This window comes from Molossus molossus, unplaced genomic scaffold, assembly GCF_014108415.1.
Source record: "Molossus molossus isolate mMolMol1 unplaced genomic scaffold, mMolMol1.p scaffold_m16_p_6, whole genome shotgun sequence".
NCBI classification, from domain to species: domain Eukaryota; kingdom Metazoa; phylum Chordata; class Mammalia; order Chiroptera; family Molossidae; genus Molossus; species Molossus molossus.
In genome coordinates, this window is record NW_023425399.1 from 67438894 (window position 1) to 67460970 (window position 22077).

General features: G+C 37.3%; 1 protein-coding gene across 4 annotated transcripts in view; it reads left to right on the forward strand.

The window, feature by feature from the left end:
• Positions 1–22077, forward strand: part of EPB41L3 (erythrocyte membrane protein band 4.1 like 3) — a 198706-nt gene that overhangs the window by 136255 nt on the left and 40374 nt on the right. For all 4 annotated transcript variants that reach the window (XM_036244576.1, XM_036244580.1, XM_036244579.1 and 1 more), the window contains exons 4-7: positions 3170–3274; positions 4471–4513; positions 19436–19511; positions 21590–21808. In XM_036244576.1, the coding sequence (XP_036100469.1) occupies positions 3170–3274; positions 4471–4513; positions 19436–19511; positions 21590–21808 (443 nt within the window). The remainder of the gene's footprint in view (positions 1–3169; positions 3275–4470; positions 4514–19435; positions 19512–21589; positions 21809–22077) is intronic.

The following is a 22077-nucleotide window of genomic DNA, read 5'->3' on the forward strand; positions in this document are numbered from 1 at the left end:
ATTCATTGATTTAGAATAACTCTGTTAATTTTTTTTACTCTCAATTTTTTACTCATTGCAGCTGTATATAAATTTGATCACTTAGCCCTGGCCAGTTTGGCTCAGCGGTTAGAGCGTTGGCCTGCGGTCCGGAGAGACCCGGGTTCGGTTCCCGCCAAGGGCACGTACTTCGGTTGCAGTTTGTCCCCGGCCCTGGTTGGTCGTCCGGGTGGCAGCCACTCGATGTGTCCCTTCACGTCGATGTTTCTCTCTCTCTCTCCCTTCCTCTCTCTCCCTCCCACTCTATCTGTACAAAAAATGGAAAAATATCCTCGGGTGAGGATAAAAAAAAAAAAAAAAAATTTGATCACTTAATGAACATCATGTCTTTGGAAGTCAAATATTTAACAAAGTTTCTAAAAGTTCCAATCTGATTATTGAACTTTAGTCATATGTTAGATGTTATTACCTAAAGATACACATGTATATCAACAAGTACAAGTAAAAGACTTGAAAAATTGAATAATGTGCTAGAAAAAAATCATCTAAGTCAACAGAATCAAGAATTTTGGAGGTTGGGGAGTGACTACGTAGGGGATGCAGTCCAGGCCTGGAAAATAGTCCTAATTCCCCGTCTCCATTCATTGGCAGCATCTTTCTCATCACAGTGTGCAGACGGGTGCTGAAACGGCATCTGGGCTCCACGGGAAAGAGCGCTGTAGTCATTAGTAACGTTTGCCATGAGCAAAGAGGGCCAGTTATACAGCCTCAAGCCCATGATCATCTTGTTCCATAGAATCTTACATTCTCACTCAAGGATGAGAATGTAAGGCCCAAATAACTTAAAAGGCTTTTCTAATGTCATCCAGCTAGCTGCTGATTGTAGTGATGATATTTAGCAGATAGGAATTTTATTGTCTACATATAACCATCAAAAAAACATCTTCAGTGTGAAAGATGGACCACTGAGATTATCTTAAGAATTGTTCATAGTGTTTAAAATATTCAGTAAGAAAACAATCTGTTCTAGTCAAGAGATAGCTATGAGTCATTAATAGAAATCAAATTGTGAGAAGCCAGAAAACTAAGAGCCATTAGTCTATGCTTGATCTAATCAATGTCACCTGTTAGACAAAAGGAAAAATATAGCAGCCAGCAGACAGCAAATTAAAACAACGCCCAAGGCAGCCAGTGACATTCAGAAAAAATTCCTCCATTGAAGGCCTGGCGGTGGTCTGCCGGGTCAGAGGAGATAGGAGAAATGTTTATTTATTGGTATTTGTTTTGTTTGTTTTTACTCATTTAGAAAATACTTGGCCAGACACTGATGTGTGTTTGTGTGGTGTGTGTGTAAATATTGTGGTCCAGCTAAAGCAAATTAGATAGTAAGCAGGTAGCTGATAGCTCTGAAAGAGTTATTGACACCACAGGAAGTGGTGTCTGTGCTCCAACAGTAAAAATGCCCACTTCTACATTACGTGTGCTGCCTTCTGGCAGTTACTTGGGCTATAATAGCTGACATTTGTGGAGTGCTTGATATGTGCCATCACCGGCCCAAATTTGGATTCTAAAATGGATACCAAATTTGCGCCGGTGATGGCACATTCATTTTTTTAATGTTAATCATTCCAAAGAAGTAGGTGGTATCATACACATTTTACAGAAGGAAAACCAGAGAAGTTCACATAGCTGCAAGGAACATAATGAACTTTCAAACCCAGAGTTGCCTACTGATGCGCATGTCCATTACTTAAAACTGCCTCTCTCATCTAACTTCTCTGAACCTCTGTGTTCTTATTTGGTAACAGAGATAATACCAATAGAAGCATTGGAAGAACCAATTTTTTGTAAAAACTTGATAAATTGTTGAGCATTATTCAGAAGTAATATGCTATTACCTATAAATAAGATTTAAACCAGTGAGCAAGCATTTCATTGTCATACCACTTATTTCTATCCATTGAGCAATGTTATTATGTAATTTTGCTAATATATAATTTATTTTCATATATTATTAAATTTTTTTCAAACACATCACTGATTATTTAGCAAGCTCCAATTCAAGCTTTACTTTTCTGTTAAAATTGATCCTTTTTCCTAAATAGTCATGTTTGAGGGGACTGTGTGATTCATTTCCAATATAATTATGGTTACACAGTAATACACACCGCATAGGGGTCTTCTGAATATGTACTTATTATTTTGGCATGTACATTGCTTATCAGTTTTCATATTTGTCATTGTTAATATAGTAAATCTTAAAGACAAATATGCTTAATATATTAGCTGTGACATCTTGGTACTACACACACACAAAATAGTTTAGTTTAATTTTTGCCAGTTAATCCATATTAGAATCCAAGACCATATTGAAAGACCTTTGAAGGATTAGATGAAAATATGATGATTGTGTATCACAGTAAATTAAACTGATAGATTTTCCCTCGCTAGATGACTGCCTTTTTACTTTCTCCAAATGACTGCTTAATGGCCAAAAATATAGCATATATATTTATATCTTATATTTATAAATGATAACTAAACTTTAAACCTAACATTTTGTAATGTTTATTTAATAGGAGGATTTTCTCTAAAAGTAAGAGAAAGTTAAATACTGTAATACAAAACTAAGGTTTGTGGCAAAAACCAAAAATAAACTAATGAAGTTAGTTTAATGGTCTTTAGAAATTGATTGATAGCTAGAATTTTTAAGGATTGATAGAGAAAGTTTAAGGGCAGTCTAAGACAAGGAATAGGGTTAATTCTCAGGCTCAGAATCTGATAATATGGGAAATTAAGTTTGGCATGTTGAAACATGGCTTTTGTTGGCCCTTGAATACTCTCTTTTACGGTCAGGATTTTTATATTTTACAAGATTTTTGGGGCCTCCAAGCACCACATCATTTACCAGCTACTTGTGTTAGAAATAGTCCGCAGGTTAGCTGTACTTAACCCAGGGACACTAGTGATGTTTGTTATTTGTTTGTAAGGGCAGGCTTTTGCACGCTTAGGTCTGCTTTACTGAGCCTTTGTACTTGTTAAAAATGAGATGGCGATAGGTGATCACACTTGATCATCACTTACTGTGTAGTTACAACAAGCAGTATTTTAAATTTTACCTATTTTTATTTGTAACACTTGAGAGAACTTTGTTGAGTATGTCGACTTCTTTTTGTTTTGTTTTCCATAGAAACGCTCCAGAGGCCAAGTGCTGTTTGATAAAGTATGTGAACATCTTAACCTGTTAGAAAAAGACTACTTCGGGCTTACATATCGAGATGCTGAAAACCAGAAGGTGAGTAATTAAAAGCAGTACAAAATATTAGGGCTTGAGCTGCTCATTACTGCCAGAAAGTGAACTAGAATTGAAATGATAAATCTTTTCTCTATCTCCCCTCACACTCCCACATTTATTGCTATGAGTCCCTAAATGCTGTTAATCGCCTTATTTCTTCATAAAGGAAATTATTAGCAACTTCCTTTAATCTTGAATAGTATGGAAACTGTAAGTCAGTGTTTCTCTTTCTTCAGTTATTTATGGTTCCAGGAAAGCGTTTTATATGGTGCTTTTTTTGTGATGCTATATTTCAATGGCTATGAGCCAATGAAAATCAAATATATTGATACATACGTAGAAAACATGTTCAAGGCTGCTATCCTATTAATTCATCTTATTATGCTTTCATGTTCTTGCCAAATCAAGAATATGAGAAGAGTTGTTGACCTGACACTTGTCTCATATAGTTAGTGGGTATTTAATGTTTAATGTAATAAATACCTCTGTAGACTCTAGACTCTTATACCTGAATAATGCAGTCTCTTCAGAGCTTTACCTCATTAATCCCACAACTACCTGAAAAACAAGGAAGAAGAAATTATTTCCATTGTATTGGTGCTGGAAACTGAGTCACAGAAATTTTTTTCATTGATGTTACATGTTTTGGTGTTGTGCAGTGAATCATCTTAATATCTACTTAATTCACTGGACAATGTCTAACTTCATTCTTAAACACTTGAGTGTTCTGATGAGGAGAATCATAAATCTCACGCAAGCATTCATTTATTAGAAGGTTTTCTAAGTATGTGCCTGAATTGACTGTGTGGATCTGAATGGCTAGAATGGCTAGAATGGCATTATGTCAAATTACCTGTATCTTTAGTCTAGTAATTTGAACAGAAAATCCAGTTTTTTTGTTTTGTTTTGTTTTTATCTACTCTGTTTCTCTGCTAGCTTGACTCCCTGAAGGCACTGATTGTAAAAGAAAAGAATGTTGTTAGATGAATGGTAGGCACCACATTCTTTCATTAGAACTGTGCGTGGGCCCTTGCACAACCTGTCAGAGGGGCACTGGACGTGGGGAAGGACCCAGCTCGGAGGCCTTCCAGCAACCACTCACTCTCAGACATGCTGAGTGCGCATCTGTACCTGGTCAATATTAAGTCATTTTCACTTTTCTGTGATTCAAATTCAAGCTGTCATTTCCTTTTCAGAATTGGTTGGACCCTGCTAAGGAAATTAAAAAACAGATTCGAAGTAAGTTCTTTTGGATTATTATATGTGAAAATGTGAAGATTTTCAAAGAGTGGGGTTGTCTGAATTGGTAATACATACTCACATGGCTGGTGTGAATACATTGTTTTGAAAAACAGAGTAAGATCTCAAATTATTTTTTTCACAGCTTAGTCTTGCTCAGATCTTCTTTTTAATTATCACAACTTAGGAATAAAATGACTATACACAGATATGAAATGTGGTTTAATCAAGTGATGCTCCAGTTGGTAATTAATCATTTAAAAGTTCCAAACTTAATTATTATTGTTATGTTAAGCCCAGCTGTCCCAAAAGTATAACAGTAAAGCTAAAAGTAATAGTCATTTAACAGGTTAGAAATAGAGTAACTAGTCAGACTAAAGTGACAGCCTCTTTTCTTGGTCCCTAAAGACAAGAAATGCTTATTACTTAGTGGATAAAACAATGGCCTGAGCAACTCACAAAACTGAAATACAAGTAGCGAGTAAATATTAAACAGGTGTTTAATCTTACTAACAATTAAATGCAAGTTAAAATGAGGTATATTTCAGCTATTCAGGGTAGCAGAGATTTTAATGATGCCCTGTATTGGCAATATGTACACAATCTGTAGAAATGTAAATTGATACAATCCTTTAAGAAGGTACTTTTTGTTAGTATTTATAAAATGTAGAACGTACTTACTCTTTAACCTCCTAATTTTACTTATAGAAATTTATTCAGCATATGTAGAAGAGAGGACAATGTATGTGTTGTATGAAAATTCCTTATAATATGATTTGTAATAGCAGAAAACTACAAGCAACATGTATGAAGAAATGATTAACTCACTCATGGAATAGCCATACCTTGAAATACTAAGCAACTATTAAATAGAATGAAGCAGAATAAATATGTCTTAGTTCTCATTAGTGAGACATTAGTAACACAAATCATATTTTTTTAAAAAGTTATGCATATATAGGTGTGTGGAAAAAATTTTAGCACAAAAGATATTAACAATAAATACCTCCAGAAATGGCATTGTAGTGTTGAGAAAGAGGAATTTCAAAATTTTTGTTTTTAACCCTCTTACTTTTGCGTAAACATGGATAATCTTTATAATTTTAAGTAACTAGTTAATGTTTAAGAGCAATTAATTTCTATAAATAAATCTAGATATTTTCCTGAAAACTAATTTTTGTTGAATAAATTTAAGACCAGTGTATTAATAAGAACATTGCCATTGAAATTTTCAACAGCTTACTATTAAAAGAGAAGAGATATTCTAGTGCCTTTGAATGTGTTAAATATTAAAATAGGCCAACTATTAATATGAAGAAATTAGTAGTGAGCCTTTTGAAATGATTTAGTACTAAATAATATCATAATAGAAGAAAAAAGTCACTATACTGATTATTTATTACAATGATAACATCTTTATCTCCATTTTGAGAAATTTGATGTATTCACTAACCAGAAACTTGATAATGAGTAATTGATAAGTTGTGATTGAAACCAGGGACAGCTATGGTTGTAAGTAGGTAAAAACACTCTTTTTGTTCCAGAGCGTCCTAATAAAAATTTAAAGATAATAACTGTATTCTAAGAGTCTTTTTGTGGAGTTCTTAAATGCAGATGTGCTGAATGTATCTCCTAACATTGTGTGCCTAACGTCTTCTGTATTCATCTAACTAATAAAATGCTGTTTTGTATTTGGATGATTCTAATTACAAAGCACTTTGAAAATATATTAAATGTTCCACAGTAAGTCATAATACTGTTACAAGAAAGGCTCTGTAAACAGTCAATTTTCTTTCTCTCTTTTTTTTTTTGTTATTAGAATTTTTTCCCCCTTAACCTTCATTTGTCCTGTCTCCTCCACTTCCTTTTTAATGGGAGAAAGCTAAAGGGACGGTCAGAACCTGAGATTTAAAGGATATTTTCATCGTGCAGATCAGGCCATGGTTGTAACTGCAGCATGAACGGACAGTCTTACAGATAAAGGAAGAGAGAAAGGAAAAATTGGACTTATTTTTAAAGAATTTGGTATTTTATCTATATTTCTTATTGTTCTAATACACTAACATGCCCTCGTTCCACAACATTTACATTCACCCTAGGCAGAGTTTTTTTTTTGTTTTGTTTTTTATCAAACTATTATAATTATTGTATCATTACCTCCTGTTCCTAAATATGATGAAAGATGTTTCCATCTTTTTTATGCTTAGGCCCACAGTATGTTTCTAAAATAACAGCTCAAGAGAATAGCAATCAAAATGGTAGAGATTTTAAGTTACTAATTTATGAGAAATAGAAAATTCTGAAACCAGTGTTCTTATGAAAAATTCTAATTCCAGTCATCTTTTGTTCATACCTGATCGCAAAATTTTTAAATATACTGGATTTTATGATATGATTATAATACAGTAATGTCATGATGTAGAATACATGATATATAGCAGTTTTTTGCTATAAATGCAGTATATTTAGAAATTTTAAGATTTGGCAGGAATAGAAGACTAAAATTTAATTCTTTTCCTAATGATGGACTCTTCAGTTTCACAATTTTCTATTATAAATTTTTGATTTAAAATCCTATATTAGCATATAGTAGTATCATTTTGATGCATTCATGGTGTTCCATTTTCTGTTTCCAACCAGGAATTCATCTGAAGATACAGGCTGTAAGCCCATTCACTGCATAATCATATCTTCCCAGTTAGCTGCTTCTGCCATGTTCTTTACCAGGATATCTATTTTAGCTTAAATCTGCCTCTGTCATTACTTTCAAGTTTTATAAGCCATTTAGCTGGATTTTCGTTTTCTTGATTAGGGTATAGAAGGTAGTTTTCTTGAACTTTCCCACTTTCAAAGTAATGTCCTATAAAACCCAGTACTTATTTCTGTTATATCGTAGGAGAGTGGATTTCTTAGAATGAATGATTTTCAAATTGCAGTCCCCAAACTCACTGTATTAGAACCACACGAGGTTTATTAAAAGCACAAGGTCCAGATTCCAAAATGGCAGTGGAGTGAATGGAAGCTACACAGACTGTCTCCTAAGGCCAGACAACTAAAATAAAGACAAATCGTTGGGAAAAAGCAGCAGAAAAGCAGCTTGTGAGGATCATACAACCAGGGACACTGACTCAATCCTGGTAGGATTGCAGAGGCAAGAGAGGGGGGCTGGGAGCCCACAGACAGCAGCAGCCTTTGCTCTGAGCAGCACCCTGGGGTTAAACTCCCAAGCAGCTCCACAGCCCAGAGCCGGGACAGACACTAAAATAGCCACAGCCACTCACCTTGGGCTCTGGCAGACGGAGGGCGGACTGGACTAGAACTGTGTGGGGACACTCAGGATTGTGAAGGCGCTCAGAGCTTTTGCTGAGTTGCAGCAACGCAGGACGGTGGCCATCTTACTCCTTCCCAGGGCTCTTGGTAAAGGCGGTGGCCCCTCCCTTGGAGATTCAACCCCACCCAGGTGGGCCATTGAAATGCAAACTGGAGCTCATTAAAACCAGCATTTACCCCACCCTCAGGAAATCCCCTTACATTGATCACCTGAGGGAGTGTTTTATTCAACTGAGAATCCAAGGCTCTTCCAGTAACCAAGACTAATAGCCTCCAGACAAAATCCTAGAGGATAACTGAACCATTCCTGGGATAGCAACTCTAACCAGGAAAGTAAGACTTGACAGTGGTGTTTAACATGAGTCCTCCCTCGCTCATCCAAACCCAGGAGAGGGAGCCACGAACAGCAGAACACCAACACCCACAGGGAATATTTGGCAGGCTCCGAAGCCCACTGTGATAGCCAAAATGGTGAATCAAAGAAACAAAAGCCAAATGAAAGAACAAGAGACCTCAACTGAAGATGAGATAAATGTAGAGCAGTTAAGCAAGTCAACAGAGGTAGAATTCAGAGTCGTGATCTTGAGGAAGCTCAACAGCATGAATAAGGACATCAACACCATGAATAAAGACATAGAAATGTTGAAAATCAACCAATTGGAAATTAAAAACCACCAAGAAGAAATGAAGAATGACATACCAGAAATAACATATTGGAAGGTCTAAACAGCAGAATAGAGGAAGCTGAGGACAGGGTCAGTGAATTAGAAGGCAAGGTAGAAAAAAATCAACCAATCAGAAAACAAAAGAAAAAAAAAAAACAATGAAAATACAGGAAGATAGCTTAAGAGAACTGTGGGACAACTGGAAACATAATAATATTCGTATCATAGGAGTCCCCGAAGAAGAAAATGAGCAAAGGTTAGAGAATATATTTGAAGAAATAGTGACAGAAAACTTTCCTAATTTAGTGAAGGAAGAAGGCATTCTAGTTCAAGAAGCACAGACAGCCCCAAGTAAGAAGAACCCAAACAGGCCCACACCAAGAAACATAGTAATTGAAATGCCAAAAATTAAAGACAAAGAGAAAATTCTAAAAGCAGTAAAAGATAAGCAACAGGTTACCTACAAAGGAACACACATAAGGCTCTCAGCTGACTTCTCAACAGAAACACTACAGGCCAGAACGGAATGGCATGAAGTAATCAAGGTCATGAAAAACAAGGATCTAAATCCAAGATTATTCTATTCAGCAAGGCTGTCATTCAAAATAGAAGGTCAATTAAAGAGCTTTCCAGATACACGCAAAAAAGGCTACGGGAATAAATTATCACCAAACCAGCACTGCAAGAAATGTTAAAAGGACTGCTGTAATTAGTAGAAAAAATAGGAAGAAAAATATAACCACACTAGACTTCTGGTCAAGATGGTGGTATAGGTAAATGCGGTATCACGTCCTCCAAAAACCACATCAAAGTTACAACTAAACTAGAGGACAACAATCATTCAGAACTGCCTGAAATCAAGCTGAATGAAGTCCTACAACTACTGAATTAAAGCAGCAGCCACATCGAGACTGGTAGGTGGGGTGGAGGCAGATAGGCTCATCCCACATCCACGTGTGGTGGATAAAAATCAGGAGGACACCTCGGCTGGGAAGGTCCTCCCTGAGGACTGAGGGGTCCCTGTCCCACACCAGGCACTCTGCTCAGGGTTCCAGTGCCAGGAAGAGAAGTCCCCATAAATTCTGGCTGGAAAAACCAGCGGGAACTGAGGCTCAGAGAAGCTGACACGGCTGGAGCCCCAGGCAGCTTCCTAAAGGGCCTGCGCATGGACCTATTTGATTCACTCCCTCTAAGCTTGGAGGGGAGGCAGCTCCAGGGGCACCAGAGACATACAGGGAAGAACTGAGCTATGTGGCAATGGAGCGAGGGCTGGAGAGGGGGCTTTCTCCGGGACAGACGTGCTGTCAGAGGCCTTTGTTCCTTTGGTGAGCCCTTCCCTGGGGCGTCAGACAGTCACCATATCTGGGACTCCAGCAACCTCTCATACTGTTAACCTCGCCCTGGTGATTCCCTGAGGCCCTGCCCCACCCAACCTTCAGGCCAACCCAAGCTGTTGCCACTTGCTTAACCATAGGATTGGCCTGTCTTGGATCCTGCTTCAGGTTTTCCTAAATTCTTTCAAACAAACAGCATCTGGTCTAAACTAGCCCCATACCTCCCGTTAAGTAATACACAGAAACAAACACAGGGAGGCAGCCAAAATGAGGAGACAAAGAAAAAGGTCCCAAATGAAAGAACAAAACAAAACCCCAAGAAAAGAACCAAGCAAAATGGAGATAAGCAACCTAACAGATGATGAGTTCAAAATACTGCTTATAAGGATGCTCAATGAACATAGTGAAAACCTCAACAAACTTAGTGAGGGCCTCAAGAGCATAAAAAAAAAACAAACCCACAACAGTCAGAAATGAAGGAGGCACTAACTGAAATAATGAATAATTTGCCCAGATTCAATAGTAGAGTACATAAAGCCAAGAAGCAAACCATTGATTTGGAATATAAGGAAGCAAAACACGCCCAATCAGAACAGCAAAAAGAAAAAAGAATCCATAAAATGAGGATAGTGTAAGGAGCCTCTGGGATAACTTCAAGCATGCAACATTAGCATCTTGCGGTGCCAGGAGAAGAGAGAGAACAAGAAATTGAAAACCTGTTTGAAACAATAATGGCAAAAAACTTCCCTAACTTGGTGAAGGAAACAGACATACAAGTCCAGGAAGCCGAGAGAGTCCCAAACAAAATGAACCCCAAGAGGCCCACACCAAGACACATCATAATCAAAATGCAAAAGTTTGAAGACAAACAGAGAACCTTAAAAGCACCAAGAGAAAAGCAGTTAGTTACCTACAAGGGAGTTCCCACAAGGCTATTAACTGATTTCTCAAAAGAAACTTTGCAGGCCAGAAGGGTATGGCAAGAAATATTCAGAGTGATGAAAAGCAAGAACCTACAACCAAGATTACTCTATCCTGCAAAGCTGTCATTTATACTCGATGGTCATATAAAGAGTTTCCAAGACAAGAAAAAGTTGAAGGAGTTCATCACCACCAAACCATTATTATATGAAATGATGAAGGGTCTTTTGGAAAAAAAAAAAAGATAAAATATATGAACAAACAAAATGAAAATGAATACATAGCTATTGACAATGGAATCTACAAACAAAATGAACAGGCAGAACAGAAACATTCTCATAAATACAGAGAACATTTTGTTGGTTGCCAGATGGGAGGGGGGTTAGGAGAATGGGTGAAAAATGTAAAGGGATTAAGAAGTACAAATTCATTGCTAGACTGATAAACCTCAAAGGGAAAGGGGTTGGGGGATGGGATGAAATAAACCAAAGAACTTATATGCACAACCAGTGGACACAGACAATAGTGTTGGAAAAGGCAGGAGGTAGGTGGGAGTGGGGAGGATGGAGTCATTGGGGAAAAATGAGGAACATCTGTAATACATTCAACAATAAAGATTTAAAAAAAGAAAAGAAAAATATAAGTACATATCAATAATCACCTTAAATGTAAATGGACTGACTGCTCTGAAAAAAGACCCAGAGTAGCTGACTGGATAAGAAAGCATTGACTCATCTATATCTTGTTCACAAGAGACCCACCTCACAACAAATGACTCACAAAGGTTGAAAGTGAAGATATGGAACAAAATCTTTCAAGCAAATGGAAAGGAAAAAAAGCTGGGGTAACAATACTCATATTTGATAAAGTAGATTTTAAAATGAAGACCATAACTAGAGACAAAGAAGGCCACTACATAATATGGAAGGGATCTATCCAACAGGAACATATACCTTGGTAAATATATATGTACCCAATATAGGAGCACCAAAATATATTAAAAATTTTCTGGAGGACTTCAAAGGAGAAAATGACAGCAGTACAATCATAGCGGGATCAAAACTCCAATACAATCAAAACTCCACTGACATCACTGGATAGATCCTCTAGACCAAAAATTAGCAAGCAAAGGGAGACTTTTAATGAAGCACTAGACCAAATGGATTTAATAGATATCTGCTGAGAATTACACCCCAAAACTACAGAATTCGCATTCTTCTCGAGTGCACATGGGACATTCTCAAAGATAGACCACATAATAGGATACAAACTAAATCTCTACAAGTTCAAGAAGATTGAAATCATATCGAGCATCCTCTCAAATCACAATGCCATGAAACTAGAAATCAATTGCAACAAAAACATGCAAAGTCATTGGAACACATGGAGGCTAAATAGCATGTTATTAAACAATGAATGTGTGACCAAGGAGATCAAGGAAGAAATTAAAAACTTCCTAGAAACCAATGAAAATGAAGACACAACAACACAACATCTATGGGATGCAGCGAAAGCAGTTCTGAGAGGGAAGTTCATAGCACTACAGGCCTACCTCAAGAAACAAGAAAAATTTCTAATAGACTATCTAACCTCACAACTTAAAGAACTAGGAAGCAAACAAAAGGAAACCCCCAGAGCAGGCAGAAAGAAGGTAATAGTAAAGATCAGAGCAGAAATAAATGGCATAGAGACCAAAAAAACATTTCAAAGGGTCAATGAAACAAAGAGCTGGTTCTTTGAAAAGACAAACACGATTGATGGACCCTTAGCTAGACTCACCAAGAAACAAAAAGAGAGAACCCAAATATACAAAATCAGAAATGAAAGAAGAGAAATAACAACTGACATCGCAGAAATACAAAAGAACTATTACCAATTACTATGACAATTATACGGCAACAAATTCGACAATCTAAGTGAAATGGACAAATTTCTAGAAACACATAGTCTCCCAAAACTGGACTGGGAAGAGATAGAAAATTTGAACAGACCAATGAGATCTAAGGATATTGAAGAGGTAATCAAGTCTCTCCCAGGAAACAAAAGCCCAGGTCCCGATGGCTTCATGGGGAGTTTTCCTCAAACTATTTCAAAAAATTCACGAAGAAGGAACTTCCAAACTCAATTTATGAGGCCAGCATAATTCTAATTCCAAAACCAGAAAAAGACACTACAAAGAAAGAAAACTACAGGCAATATCCCTGATGAAAATAGATGCCAAAATACTGAACAAAATACTAGCAAATCGAATCCAGCAATACATCAGAAAAATTATTCACCATGACCGAGTGGGATTCATCTCAGGGATGCAAGGCTGGTACAATATTTACAAATCAATAAATGTGATACACCACATAAATAAAATGAAGGATAAAAACCGCACGATAATATCAATAGATACTGAAAAAGCATTTGAGAAAATCCAGCATCCATTTTTGATAAAAACACTCAGCCGTGTGGGAATAGAGGGATCATATCTCAACATAATAAAGGCCTTTTATGAAAGACCTTAAGCCAACATCATACTCAATGGGCAGAAACAAAAAGCATTTTCCTTAAGAATAGGAACAAGACCGGGATACCCACTTTCACCACTCTTATTTAGCATAGTACTGGAAGTCTTAGCCACCGCAATCAGACATGAAGAAAAAATAAAAGGGATCCAAATTGGAAAGGAGGAAGTGAAACAGTCATTATTTACACATGACATGATATTATATATAGAAAACCCTAAAGACTCCATCAAAAATCTACTAGACTTAATAAATGAATTTGGCAAAGTAGCAGGATACAAAATTAACGTGAAGAAATCGATGGCATTCTGATACACCAGTGATGAACTCACAGAAAGAGAAACTGAAAAAACAATCCCATTTACTGTCATGGCAAAAAAATTAAGATACCTAGGAATAAACTTTATCAAAGAATTAAGAAACTATTTACAGAAAACTACAGGACATTGAAAAAAGTAATAGAGGAAAATATAAAAAAAAATGGAAGCACATACCTTGTTCGTGGATTGGTAGAATTAACATCATTAAAATGTCCATATTACGCAAAGCAATCTATAGATTCAATGCAATCCCCATCAAAATACCAATGACATATTTCACAGAACCTGAACAAATACTTCAAAGGTTCATATGGAACCAAAAAAGAACCCGAATAGCCACAGCAGTCTTGAAAAAGGACAAGGTAAGTGTGATCACAATACCAGATATCAGGTTAAACAAAGCTACTGTAATCAAAACAGCCTGGTACTGGCAGAAGAACAGGCATATAGACCACGGGAACAGACCAGAGAACCCAGCAATGGACTGAAGACATTATGCTCAATTAATATTTGACAAAGGAGCCAAGAGCATACAATGGAGTAAAGACAGCCTCATTAATAAATAGTGTTGGGAAAATTGGACAGCTACATGCAAAAAAATGAAACTAGACCATCAATTTACACCATACACAAAAATAAACTCAAAATGGATAAAAGACTGAAATGTGACCCATGAATCTATAAAAATCCTAGAAGAAATTGTAGGCAACAAAAATTCGGACATTATATACAGCAGAATTTTCACTGAAACATCACCTAAGGCAACAGAAACAAAGCAAAAAATGAACACATGGGATTACATCAAACTCAAAAGCTTCAGCACAGCAAAGGAAACAACCATCAAAATGGAAAGGCTACCCAGTGTATGGGAGAGCATCATTGCCAATGATACATCAAATAAGGGGTTAATTTCCAAAATATATAGAGTACTCATACAACTCAACAGAAGGAAGACAGAGAATTCCATTTAAAAATGGGCAGAGGAGCTGAATAGACATCTCTCCAAACAGGACATACAAATGGCTAAGAGACATATGAAGAAATGCTCAACATCACTAATCATCAGAGAGATGCAAATTAAAACAACAATGAGGTATCACCTCACACCTGTCAGAATGGCCGTCATCAACAAATCTTCCAACAAGTGCTGGTGAGGGTGTGGAGAAAAGGGGACTCTAGTACACTGCTGGTGGGAATGCAGACTGGTGCAGCCACTATTAAAAACAATATAGTGTTACCTCAAAAAATTATAAATTGAACTTCCATTTGACCCAGTGATCCCACTTCTAGGAATATACCCTAAGAAGCCTGAAATACCAATCAGAAGGAATATATGTATGCCCATGTTCATAACAGCACTATTTACAATAGCTAAGATCTGGAAACAGCCCAAGTGTCCCATCAGTAGACGAATGGATAAAAAAGTGGTGGTACGTATACACAATGGAGTAGTATGTAGCTGTAAGAAAGAAAGATCTCTCATCCTTTGAGATGACATGGAGGGACCTGGAAAGTATTATCCTAAGCAAAACAAGCCAAGCAGTAAAAGACAAATAGCACTTGATCTCATTTATTTGTGGAATATAATGAAAATAACCATCTGAGAAATAGGTAGACCCAGAGAGGTGGAAGTAGGGTATAGATTGAGATCCCACAGAAGAGGAGGTTGTTGGGGGGGGTGGGGGGGAGATAAACCAGAGAACATATATGCATGTATGCATAACCAATAGGCATATGGACAACAAAACCCGGGACGTGGTGTGGGGGATGGGGAGGAGGGTGTCAATGGGGTAAAAAAGGAGAAACATCTGTAACATAAATAAAATAAAAAATATATATAAAATATGTTCAAAAAAAGAAAAAAGGGCCCTGGCCAGTTTGGCTCAGCGGTTGGAGCGTCGGCCTGTGGTCCAGAGAGGCCTGTTTTCGGTTCCCGCTAAGGGCACGTACCTCTGTTGCAGTTTGTCCCCGGCTCTGGTTGGTCGTGCGGGTGGCAGCCACTCGATGTGTCTCTTTCACATCAGTGTTTCTCTCTCTCTCTTCCTCTTCCTCCCGCTCTCTCTGAACAAAAAATGGAAAAATGTCCTCGGGTGAGGATAAAAAAAAAAAGAAAAAAGGCACAAGGTCCTACTGCATATTCCAGATCTCTGGAATAAAAGTCTCTCCTTGGAGCCTAGGAATTGACCTTTATTTTTAAATTTATCTTTATTGCTGAAAGTATTAAAGATGCCTCCCTTTTTCCCCTAGTGGTCCCCTCTTTTGCTCCCCCACCCTCTGCTACCCCCTCCCATGTCTTCATTGCACTACTGCCTATGTGCATTGGTTATGCATATATGTATATAAGTCTTTGTTTGCTTGTTTTTTTAATTTTTTTAAATCTTCACCTAAGGATATATATATATTTTTTATTGATTTTAGAGGGGAAGGGGTTGAGAAAGAGAAAAAAAACAGTTGCCTCCCATACACACCCCAACTGGGGATCGAACCCAGAACCCAAGTATATGTCTTCACCGAAAGTTGAACCCAAAACCTCTTTTGTGTACAGGATAATGCTCCAACCAACTGAGCTACCTGGCCCTAGCAGGAATTGACATGTATTTTATATTTTAAGGAATTGACAGTTTTAATAAGCACCTCAGATGCTTCTTAGGTCAACTACAGTCTGAAACTCACTTTCCTGGATTAAGGATTTTTGCATTTAAATTTTTTTTTTCTCTTTTTTTACTTTTTAGTTTTCAGTTTAGAGTGTTTATCCTGAATTTATTATGAGATTGTTTAATTACATTGATAATCTAGTCATTGGATTCAAGGCATACTTTGAAGTGGATAAAAATTATAAAAGAGCAATAAATATATTTCCCATAAGTAATTCATTAGTTTTAATTTCACTTGCTTGGGTGGCTGAGGTGTGGGGTGTTGGGGGAGGGGCTCATTTTATGAACCTCATCAGTAGTAGACATGGAAGGGACCCATTTTAACACGAAGTGAGTAGAAAGTAATAGGAAGGTAAACCCAAATCAGACTATTTTAGAATTTGTTATTCTAAAAATTTATTTTTGAGAACAGAGGGAAAATAATCACTAGAAGTATATTTGATTGACAGGTATTTTATGGCTTAGAATTCTTATAACCTACGTTTCAGTAAAGTTTCTATGTGCTTTTAAAATAATATTGGTGTAAGGAGCCTCTGGGACAACTTCAAGCAAGCCAACATTCACATCATGGGGGTGCCAGAAGGAGAAAAGAGAGAGCAAGAAATTGAAAATCTATTTGAAAAAATAGTGACAGAAAACTTCCCTAACTTGGTGAAGGAAATAGACATACACATCCAGGAAGCACAGAGAGTCCCAAACAAGATGAACCCAGTCCTGGCTGGTTTGGCTCAGTGGTTACAGCATCGGCCTGCAATCCAGAGAGACCCGGGTTCAGTTCCTGCTAAGGGCACGTACCTCGGTTGCAGTTTGTCCCTGGCCCTGGTTGGGTCATGCGGGTGGCAACCACTCAATGTGTCACTTTCATGTCGATGTCGATGTCTCTCTCTCTCTCTCTCTCTCTCTCTCTTTTTTTCCCTCCTTCCCACTCCCTCCCACTCTATCTGAACAAAACATGGAAAAATGTCCTCGGGGGAGGATAAAAAAACAAAGCAATCCGAACAAGATGAACCCAAAGAGGTTCACACCAAGACACATCATCATCAAAATGCCAAAGGTTCAAGAGAAAGAGAGAATCTTAAAAGCAGCAAGAGAAAAGCAGTCCGTTACCTACAAAAGAGCTTCCATAAGACTGTCAACTGATTTCTTAAAAGAAACTTTGTAGGCCAGAAAGGAGTGGCAAGGGGTATTCAAGGTTATGAAAAGCAACGACCTACAACCAAGATTATTCTGCAAAGTTATTATTTAGAATCAGTGGATGTATAAAGAGTTTCCTAGACAAGAAAAAGCTAAAGGAGTTCATCACCACCAAACCAGAATTATATGAAATGTTGAAGGGTCTTCTTGAAGGAGAAGAACAACAAAAATATGAACAATAACAGGGCAATTAATACATATGATCAACAATTGAATCTAGAAACAAAATGAGCAAGCAGAACAGAAGCAGACTGATAGATACAGAGAACTTTTTGTTGTTTGCCAAATGGGAGGGGGGTGGGGATATGGGTGAAAAAGATGAAAGAATTAAGAAATGCAAATTGGTTAGACTGATGAACCTCAAAGGGAAGTCGGGAGGGAGGGTGGGATGAAATAAACCAAAGAACTTCTATACATATATGCAAAACCAATGGACACAGACAATAGCATGGGGAAGGTAGGAAGAGGGTGAGATTGGGGAGGATGGCAATAATGGCGAGACATCTGCAATACATTCGACAGTAAAGATGAGTGAAACATAATAATATTAACCACTCAATTTTACCTGGTCTTATACCAAGTCCTTTATAAGGCACTTCACGGTATACCCTGCCATGTGGAACTTTAACTGTAATATGAATGGTAGTGTCAAGAAGAAACTGGAATTAATAAATGGACTCTATGTAGATAACCTAGGCAGCTAAGTATTTGTCACATGCCTGTACTTGCAATGCTGTTCCTTCTGGATATTTGGGGAGGGCTCATAGAAAATAAAAAAGGACTTTCCAGAAGTTTCTCAATGGGCCGAAGGGAGTGTTTGGAATTCCTAGGAGAGTACACACACTTAAGCGCTGAACTGTGAGGTCACAGAGAGGGAAAGGAAGACCATGGCTATGTGTGGCATAGAAGAAAGGCTTCCAGTACAGCAGCCAGGAGACTGGAGGGAATTTTTCAGCAGCGCATTCAGAATACAAGCAGGACCTATACTGTGGCACTTTTAGTGTGGTGACTGGGTGGAGGGAACAGATGTATGCAGTGTCCCAATGAAGGAACGCCCAGACACTCCGTGAATTGCTGCATTCAAAGGCCAGAATAAAAGAACAAAATGAATATAAGTTAAAGGAGTGATCACATAAGATAAAATGTAGAAAAGAAGAAAAGATTTTTTTTTATGTTTATAAGATAAACCATACATGATTAGAGATAATATTAAATGGAGAGCTTAGGAAGGCTTAATAATGTTCTGAGTATATGTGTGGACACTACTGCAGAGTAGGCGCCTGTGAGCTGACATATGGAGAGACTGGACACAAATGCCGCAGGATACAGAATGGCAGTGTGTAAAGAGGACCTGTTCAAGTCATGGGCTAAGAAAGAGGTGTGGGAATTGGTGATGCACAGTAAATACACTCAAGTATCTCTTTAATCAGAAAGCTCCCTGAATAAGAAAAGAATTTCAGCAGCCCATAGAACAGCTCCCTTCCTAAATATTCACTACAACAAAACTTCCCCATAAAATCAAACACCTTAAATGGTCCCTTGACATGTGTTATAATGAGATTTGACCTGCAATAACAAAACAGAAAGGACAAAGGAAATGGGATTATGTCTGTAATGTTGGTATGTGAGCTATTCAGAGCTTCACAGCAATAGACTTAGTCAATTCCAGACTTGTCTGATTGAGGATTATCCGTATTGCTCACTTTTTCCCCTCTTCCGAAGGCATACCATTGTCCCTAAGAAAGGGAGGAAGTTTAGTCAATTTCCTCTCCAGTTAGAAGTGCCAGTGAAGGATTTGATTGGTGAGAAGATTAGAAACTAGATGAAGTTTCAGACTTCTCTGGATTTCATTTAACAGAGACTTTCCTATTTTTGATGGATGATTAAAATTTGCCTGGGTTTTAAAACTTGGAGTTAAGGTAGCACTAGCTGTCATAAGTATAAGGGGATTTTCTAAGGTTTTATTCTAATTTTTTTTCTCATCTCTGCAGGTGGTGCTTGGCAGTTTGCATTCAATGTGAAATTTTACCCACCAGACCCCGCCCAGCTATCTGAAGATATCACCAGGTATTTGAAAGTTGGCTATAAAAAGGCAGGCATCTTGGGAGAGTTATGCTTCTCCCAAATTCTCCAGAGAAGAACATGCCTACATTTGGTAACCTTACAATCATCCACACTGAAATGGCAAACAAAAGGCAGCTGAATGAGAGCAAACATCTGATGAGGAGATTTGCCAAATCATATCTGTTCTTGAATCTTTGGTGCTAAGTCGCTACTTCGTCTGCCTGACCCTAGTGGGAAGACATGCAGAATTGTGATACTATCATCCACTCACCACAGTAAATCAGATGGGATTCAGCCTTAAATGACAGAGCCATTCTTAGTGCTCATGGTTTAAAACTTCAAGTAATTATAATAACTTATATGTATATTAAAAAAAATCAAGTAAAAAATATGTCTTTGGATGCTTATGCCTTTTATTTAACCAATCTGCTACTTGGCAGCTCTTTTAAAAAAAATTAGACACATACACATTCATATACAGGTACACATTGAACACATTTACACTTAAGACTTACTTTACTTTCTCCATGACCTACAAGGGAAATGATTAATTCATTTTTATAAAAAGAAGACATTAAAAAAAGAATCCAACAGAAATATTCTGGCATGGTAACTGGGCGCTAGGTGTGAGAAGGTGTCCTTTATGAAACAGTTCTGGGTGTGAGGCACGTCCATGACTCCTCTGCATTCCACTTTGGAACCCCTAGCCTGGTGGGTAGTAAGTTTGTAGCCAGCCAGAGCGATTTTGTGCAGTGTGTGCTGAATTTTCTGTGTAAGCCTCACATCCTTGGAGGGCTTTTCAGAAAAGGGAAATTACTCAAAAAGTTTCCATCTCTTGCTCTGATTAAAAATAATTTTAACAGACATTTTAGGTGAAGGGTAAACACTAGCTCCAGAGTATTTCTTCACATTAAATTATAAAATTTATAATTTCATATTTTAAAATACTCTTTAGTAATATTGAGAACTATTTAATTGTGGCTAATTTGTGATTGTAAAGCCTATGTGCACCTGGATTTTAAATTTAGTGCATGATTGATTTCTATCTACTTGTAATGTTTGTAGAGCCCTGAATTAATTAGAAATTTGTATATCTGAATTACACAGAGTATGCTTATATCATTAGCTTAAAGTCATATGTACAGGGACCTTAAGACTTTTTCATAATCCTCAGCTTCAACAGATTAACAGTTCATTTCTCATATGAAATATACAGGTGTGTTTTATTATTATACCCATATGCTGGCCCATGAAAGGTATTAAAACTTATTCATGTCAATACTTACTGTGGAATCTTCCACAATTAGTATTATATCTCTAAACCTTAAAAGCAAAATAACAGAGAATATAAGTTAAATATTAATGGAAATATTTTTATGTTATCTTGTCAAAATTATATGGAAAATGTTTTATAGTCCCCAAATTTCAAACTGTCTACTTATAGTGGCGAGGTTCTGAGGTCTTAAAGTAGTAATTCTTCAATTAGTCTTCATATCAGTTGGATTCTAGAAAGTTATCCTAAAAAAATGAGAAGTTGAAACAGAAATCACTCATTATTATCGAGAGACTATCTCACCAGGAATGCAGGAAATTGAGAATAGAGTTTATGATGGCGTAGCTGTTGAGTTACCTGAAATGTGTCTTGGACATATGGCAAGACCTTTAGATATCCAAATGAGACTCCTGAAGTCAAGTTGGGACTTAACAATTATATTTAAGAGCACCATTTTTATACTGTAATACCTCCAACCAAAGATTTCAGGAAGTGTGTTGGGGACTTTTCATTTGGCTTTAAATGTTATTTTAAAAGTTTTAGCTGAGTATGTCTATAGGTTTTTTTTATTAATAAAACTGTTTTATTATGAACATTAACTTGTCTTTACTTGCCCTTAAATATTGTATTTTGTGGCCAAGTATTTTCCCCTTATACCTAGATTAAAATATAGACACTTGAAAATTTGTCATCATGTGATTGATTATTCAATAGGGAGAAATTGCTTACTGAACAGTGTGTACTGAGTGGCATCCTTTTCCTGTATCCCATTGCTGGCTTTTTGCTTTGTCCTTTTGATGACTGGAAGGTACTACCTCTGCTTACAATTGCGAGATGACATCGTGTCCGGAAGGCTGCCCTGCTCCTTTGTCACCCTTGCCCTGTTGGGCTCCTACACTGTCCAGTCAGAACTTGGAGACTATGACCCAGATGAATGTGGGAATGATTACATTAGTGAGTTCCGCTTTGCACCAAATCACACTAAAGAACTGGAAGATAAAGTGATCGAGCTGCACAAGAGTCACAGGTTAGTGGCAGAAACCCTGACAACAGTTCGTTTTTTAAGTTGGGCCTTGATGAATGAGCATTACTTTCACTACCCACTGTTTCCAAGACTGATCTCAAGTGCATCATGGACAACACTTGAGCAGAGTAGGATTCTGCACTAGGTACAGTTCTGGGATAATTAGGTTCTTACTTAGAATATCTATTTATAAGGTTTTCTTTAAAAGCCATCTTATTATTTTTCTTCCCTCTGAACACAAATTGGCTGGTGCCTCTATGAAGGCTTGCTTA